Genomic DNA, 6,682 nt, shown 5'->3' with positions numbered 1-6,682 from the left:
AAGAAGCCTGTGATCTCATCAAAACAATGCCAATGAAACCAGATGCTGTGGTATGGGGAACCCTTTTGGGTGCTTGTAGTTTCCATGGAAATGTTGAGATAGCAGAGATAGCAAGCGAGGCACTGTTCAAGCTTGAACCAACAAATCCAGGTAACTGTGTGATCATGTCGAATATATACGCCGCCAATGAGAAGTGGGATGGAGTTTTGAGGATGCGGAAGTTGATGAAGAAGGAAACGATGACAAAGGCTGCTGGTTATAGCTATTTTGTGGAAGTAGGAGTTGAAGTTCATAGATTTACTGTGGAAGATAAATCACACACAAGATCTTACGAGATCTATCAGGTTCTTGATGAAATTTTCAGGAGAATGAAACCTGAGAAGAGTCAGCTTGAACAACTATGCATATGAAAGGCAGATGTTTCCTTTGTTCACTTGTTCAGTATCAATGTCGAACTGAATGGATCTATTGAAACTACAACAATATGTGATTTTGGTGTTTTTCACATTCTTAATACTCAATCAAATGAAATTCGGTTCAGATTCGGTATACAGTATCATCCAGTTGTTGAAACAAACCGAAACGCAACTGTATGTATATCTATCAATTTAGATCGAACATGACGAGATGAGAGACGATATAGTTGAAGAAAGCTGACATGGAATTCGTGTAGGTGAGATTGAGACGATACCATCACTGGTTTTCTCTATATCCATCGAATAGTAACGCTCTCAAACTTCATCAAAAAACATTTGTGACAAGAAAGAATACATAACACAAAACCGGAAGCGGGGATAACTAAAAAAAGGTAAAAAACTATCAAAGTTCCGGTATACTTATCTAACTGATAAGTTACCCTACCCGGTCTACTAGTAGTAAAATACTAAAATCGTATCCAAAACTCTGGCCGACAAGTAGGAAAAAAATAATAATCCCCCAGCTTGCTTAGTATAACGATTTGAAATTTCCCGTCTACGTCTACGTCGACGAGGTTTGTGCTTCGTTTCTCTTTTTCTTCTTACCTCCGAAAGCTTTATTTATTTATCTACAGAAACTCTCTACTGTGACGTCGATTCATTCATTTTAATTGAATGATTTAGTTACGATTTAGCTTATCACCGTCTCCGTCTACGTCTAGGGTTCTTCTTCTTTTCTCTAAGTCGGGGAATTATCGTGTTTGTTTGTTTTGATGATGATGATAGATACGATCTTGTTGCAGGGTTTCTTCGATTTGATTTCCATCAATATATATATATTGCGTTTTTACACGTCTTATCTTGACAAATTTTCGATAACTAACTTGCATTGGATTCTAATTGTGAGTGAATTGTTTTCTCTCTAAGGGTTTTGATTATTGGAAAGCCTTTTCAGAGAGAGATGGAACCCAAACCGACGACATATGGTGTTATGCGTCGCATCCCTCCATCATCGTTCACATACTATCCATACGCCACGGGGTCAGTGATAGATGCTACTCTCTTGTCCCTTCCCTTTTGAGAGTTTGTTTGCCTAGCTAGCTTGAAAACAGCNCGGTATACAGTATCATCCAGTTGTTGAAACAAACCGAAACGCAACTGTATGTATATCTATCAATTTAGATCGAACATGACGAGATGAGAGACGATATAGTTGAAGAAAGCTGACATGGAATTCGTGTAGGTGAGATTGAGACGATACCATCACTGGTTTTCTCTATATCCATCGAATAGTAACGCTCTCAAACTTCATCAAAAAACATTTGTGACAAGAAAGAATACATAACACAAAACCGGAAGCGGGGATAACTAAAAAAAGGTAAAAAACTATCAAAGTTCCGGTATACTTATCTAACTGATAAGTTACCCTACCCGGTCTACTAGTAGTAAAATACTAAAATCGTATCCAAAACTCTGGCCGACAAGTAGGAAAAAAATAATAATCCCCCAGCTTGCTTAGTATAACGATTTGAAATTTCCCGTCTACGTCTACGTCGACGAGGTTTGTGCTTCGTTTCTCTTTTTCTTCTTACCTCCGAAAGCTTTATTTATTTATCTACAGAAACTCTCTACTGTGACGTCGATTCATTCATTTTAATTGAATGATTTAGTTACGATTTAGCTTATCACCGTCTCCGTCTACGTCTAGGGTTCTTCTTCTTTTCTCTAAGTCGGGGAATTATCGTGTTTGTTTGTTTTGATGATGATGATAGATACGATCTTGTTGCAGGGTTTCTTCGATTTGATTTCCATCAATATATATATATTGCGTTTTTACACGTCTTATCTTGACAAATTTTCGATAACTAACTTGCATTGGATTCTAATTGTGAGTGAATTGTTTTCTCTCTAAGGGTTTTGATTATTGGAAAGCCTTTTCAGAGAGAGATGGAACCCAAACCGACGACATATGGTGTTATGCGTCGCATCCCTCCATCATCGTTCACATACTATCCATACGCCACGGGGTCAGTGATAGATGCTACTCTCTTGTCCCTTCCCTTTTGAGAGTTTGTTTGCCTAGCTAGCTTGAAAACAGCTGACTTCTTGTTTTTGTAGGACGTCCTCTGGGAAAGAGCACATTAGAGAGGAGCTTGTACGACTAGGAGTTGAGCTCTCAGTCTCTGTAGCTGAATCCATGTTCTTGCTCTGTGATGACATTCACACCATGTTGTGGTTCTGCTTTAAGCTGTGGAGATATACATTACCTCCCTCCGATCCTGTGTCAGAAAGGCTGCTTCGCGTTTTTCACTATGTCTACTCAAAGGACATCAAACCCAAGAACACGCCGGTTTGTTGTCCGGATGGTGGCAACTCGGTCCAATGGGAATTCGTCAAGACCACTTGGAAGGATTTTACCGACGGGATCATTGTTTTGAATCGCCTTGTTTTGCTTCTCAGGAAGAAAGATTGCTCTTTCGATGATCGGCTGTTATCTTCCGCTGTTGAAAAATACAAGCAACAAGTTCTCAAGAAGCTAGAGGAAAAATTGGCGTCCGCAAAAGATGTTTCGGAGCTGAATGGTTTTGCCAGGGAGACTGTTGCGTCTAACATTTCTGACCTGTGGAAGTCTCTCTTTGACGACGAAGAAGCTGGCCAATCAAGTCCAGAAGTGACGAGGAATAGGATTCCTAGCGACCTGTTTCAGCCTATATTGGGCGATTCCTGCCATTGCGAGATACCGACACTGCCCGTTACTTCTCCTTACATTCTAGGGTCAGTAGTATTTTACCTGTGGCCCCTTTGAGACTTTTCCTCAGTACTCACTCATGTTACACACAAAGTCTGACTTCTTCTTTTTTTGTTGTTGTTGTTGGGTTGTCACTAGGGCTGGACACGGGACGGGTACCCTTGAATTTTCTCATACCCTTTACCCGACCCGATCCTAACGGGTAATAGAAAAAAATTACTCGTACTCGACCCATAAATAGCAGGTACCCAGAAAAACGGGTACCTGGAAAAAAATAGTTGACCCTTTAAATACTCGATCCTTTACCCTTATCCGGAAAAATGAATATCCAATAAAAAAAATTGTCAATAATCGCAATAATAATTTCATATTCCAAAATCCGAAAAGGAAAAATTCATAAATGTATACAACATATAGATCCAAAATTAGAAAATTACAAANCTGACTTCTTGTTTTTGTAGGACGTCCTCTGGGAAAGAGCACATTAGAGAGGAGCTTGTACGACTAGGAGTTGAGCTCTCAGTCTCTGTAGCTGAATCCATGTTCTTGCTCTGTGATGACATTCACACCATGTTGTGGTTCTGCTTTAAGCTGTGGAGATATACATTACCTCCCTCCGATCCTGTGTCAGAAAGGCTGCTTCGCGTTTTTCACTATGTCTACTCAAAGGACATCAAACCCAAGAACACGCCGGTTTGTTGTCCGGATGGTGGCAACTCGGTCCAATGGGAATTCGTCAAGACCACTTGGAAGGATTTTACCGACGGGATCATTGTTTTGAATCGCCTTGTTTTGCTTCTCAGGAAGAAAGATTGCTCTTTCGATGATCGGCTGTTATCTTCCGCTGTTGAAAAATACAAGCAACAAGTTCTCAAGAAGCTAGAGGAAAAATTGGCGTCCGCAAAAGATGTTTCGGAGCTGAATGGTTTTGCCAGGGAGACTGTTGCGTCTAACATTTCTGACCTGTGGAAGTCTCTCTTTGACGACGAAGAAGCTGGCCAATCAAGTCCAGAAGTGACGAGGAATAGGATTCCTAGCGACCTGTTTCAGCCTATATTGGGCGATTCCTGCCATTGCGAGATACCGACACTGCCCGTTACTTCTCCTTACATTCTAGGGTCAGTAGTATTTTACCTGTGGCCCCTTTGAGACTTTTCCTCAGTACTCACTCATGTTACACACAAAGTCTGACTTCTTCTTTTTTTGTTGTTGTTGTTGGGTTGTCACTAGGGCTGGACACGGGACGGGTACCCTTGAATTTTCTCATACCCTTTACCCGACCCGATCCTAACGGGTAATAGAAAAAAATTACTCGTACTCGACCCATAAATAGCAGGTACCCAGAAAAACGGGTACCTGGAAAAAAATAGTTGACCCTTTAAATACTCGATCCTTTACCCTTATCCGGAAAAATGAATATCCGATAAAAAAAATTGTCAATAATCGCAATAATAATTTCATATTCCAAAATCCGAAAAGGAAAAATTCATAAATGTATACAACATATAGATCCAAAATTAGAAAATTACAAACTTAAAAAATAAAAATAAAATATTAATTTAATTGGGCGTCGTGTATATCATTTCAGTTGGACTAAGTTGAACTTAGGCTTTAACTTTAACTCTATAATATATTTATAAATTAATAATAAATAATAATAATAATACAAAATATTAAAGGGTATTTACGGGTCGGGTAACAAAACGAGTAAAAGGACGGGACGGGTATTGAAAACTAAACTAATACCCTATACTCGTCCCTTACTCACGAGTAATATAATTATAATACCCTTTACTCGACCCTGAAGCTGCGGNACCGACACTGCCCGTTACTTCTCCTTACATTCTAGGGTCAGTAGTATTTTACCTGTGGCCCCTTTGAGACTTTTCCTCAGTACTCACTCATGTTACACACAAAGTCTGACTTCTTCTTTTTTTGTTGTTGTTGTTGGGTTGTCACTAGGGCTGGACACGGGACGGGTACCCTTGAATTTTCTCATACCCTTTACCCGACCCGATCCTAACGGGTAATAGAAAAAAATTACTCGTACTCGACCCATAAATAGCAGGTACCCAGAAAAACGGGTACCTGGAAAAAAATAGTTGACCCTTTAAATACTCGATCCTTTACCCTTATCCGGAAAAATGAATATCCAATAAAAAAAATTGTCAATAATCGCAATAATAATTTCATATTCCAAAATCCGAAAAGGAAAAATTCATAAATGTATACAACATATAGATCCAAAATTAGAAAATTACAAACTTAAAAAATAAAAATAAAATATTAATTTAATTGGGCGTCGTGTATATCATTTCAGTTGGACTAAGTTGAACTTAGGCTTTAACTTTAACTCTATAATATATTTATAAATTAATAATAATACAAAATATTAAAGGGTATTTACGGGTCGGGTAACAAAACGGGTAAAAGGACGAGTAACGGGACGGGTATTGAAAACTAAACTAATACCCTATACTCGTCTCTTACTCACGAGTAATATAATTATAATACCCTTTACTCGACCCTGAAGCTGCGGGTACCTTTTTTCGGGACGGGTACGAGCCGAGTAACGGGTCGAATACGGGTAACGGGTATTAGTGCCCAGGCCTAGTTGGCAGGGCAGCATTTGCAAAGCAGGGGATTAGTGAGGAGGTTGTGCAACTAGGAGTTGAGCTCTCGCTATGTGTGGTTGAGTCGATGTTCTTGCTGTGTGATGAAATTAGGAGTGTGTTACAGTTCTGCTTGATGTTGTGGGGAGATTTAGAAAGGAACATTGGTAATCCCGCTGGGGAAAGGCTGCTTCGTGTAATGCATCATGTCTACTCAAGAAATATCAAATTACATAAGAATGGAGAATATCATCATATCGGTGGTGGCAATAAGTCGTCGGTTCAATGGGAATTGGTGAAGTCGACTTGGGGGGATTTAGGTACTGGAATCAGTTATATGCACAACCTTGTCATTATGCTCGAAACAGGAAACGGTTCAGATTGCCGAGAGTATACGTCTCGTGTTGAAGAAGCTCTGAAGGAGGTTAAGGAGAAGTTGAGGTGTGGCAAGGATAATTCAGAGGCGAATGGGTTCGCGAGGGAAGCGATGAAGTCTGTCATTTTGGACATGTGGAAGTCTCTCTTTGACGATGAAGGTACGGAAGATGTATGGGCTCGCAAAGTGAGGAGGGAAGAGATTATTTCTGACCTCTTTCCTCATTTGAAAGAAGAAGAGTATTAAAGCTACCATTTTAGTTTCTCCTTGCTTCTTTCTATCGGATTAGACCATCTCCATTCATTTTAACAAAGTTATTTAAAAATATTTTATTATAAATTTTGAAAAATGTTGACTTCATTGAGAAAATTTGAATTTTCATGGTCCAATGGTTGATCCTAAACTTAAGGTTAAGAACTTATGATTACTATGACTATAACCAATTAGTGATGCGTTCACTAGAATAATTAGAACTTGTACATAAGAGGGAATGCATTACAACTGCCAGATAAACATAGTAGCACTGATA

General features: G+C 39.3%; 2 protein-coding genes across 2 annotated transcripts in view; both read left to right on the top strand.

Moving 5' to 3' along the window:
- Positions 1-540, top strand: part of LOC109126000 (pentatricopeptide repeat-containing protein At5g08510-like) — a 3,074-nt gene extending 2,534 nt beyond the window's left edge. The window contains exon 3 of the mRNA XM_019228903.1: positions 267-540. Within this exon, the coding sequence (XP_019084448.1) occupies positions 267-410 (144 nt within the window). The 3' untranslated portion in view covers positions 411-540. The remainder of the gene's footprint in view (positions 1-266) is intronic.
- Positions 2,001-3,509, top strand: LOC104708233. Its single transcript, XM_019229093.1, has 2 exons — positions 2,001-2,443; positions 2,535-3,509. Exons 1-2 carry the CDS (start codon positions 2,364-2,366, stop codon positions 3,220-3,222), a joined length of 768 nt encoding a protein of 255 aa, XP_019084638.1. The 5' UTR covers positions 2,001-2,363; the 3' UTR covers positions 3,223-3,509.

The sequence above is a fragment of the Camelina sativa genome, chromosome 8 (genome assembly GCF_000633955.1).
Source record: "Camelina sativa cultivar DH55 chromosome 8, Cs, whole genome shotgun sequence".
NCBI classification, from domain to species: Eukaryota; Viridiplantae; Streptophyta; class Magnoliopsida; order Brassicales; family Brassicaceae; genus Camelina; species Camelina sativa.
The sequence above is the reverse complement of the archived record's forward strand: the minus strand, read 5'-3'. Positions and strand labels throughout refer to the sequence as shown.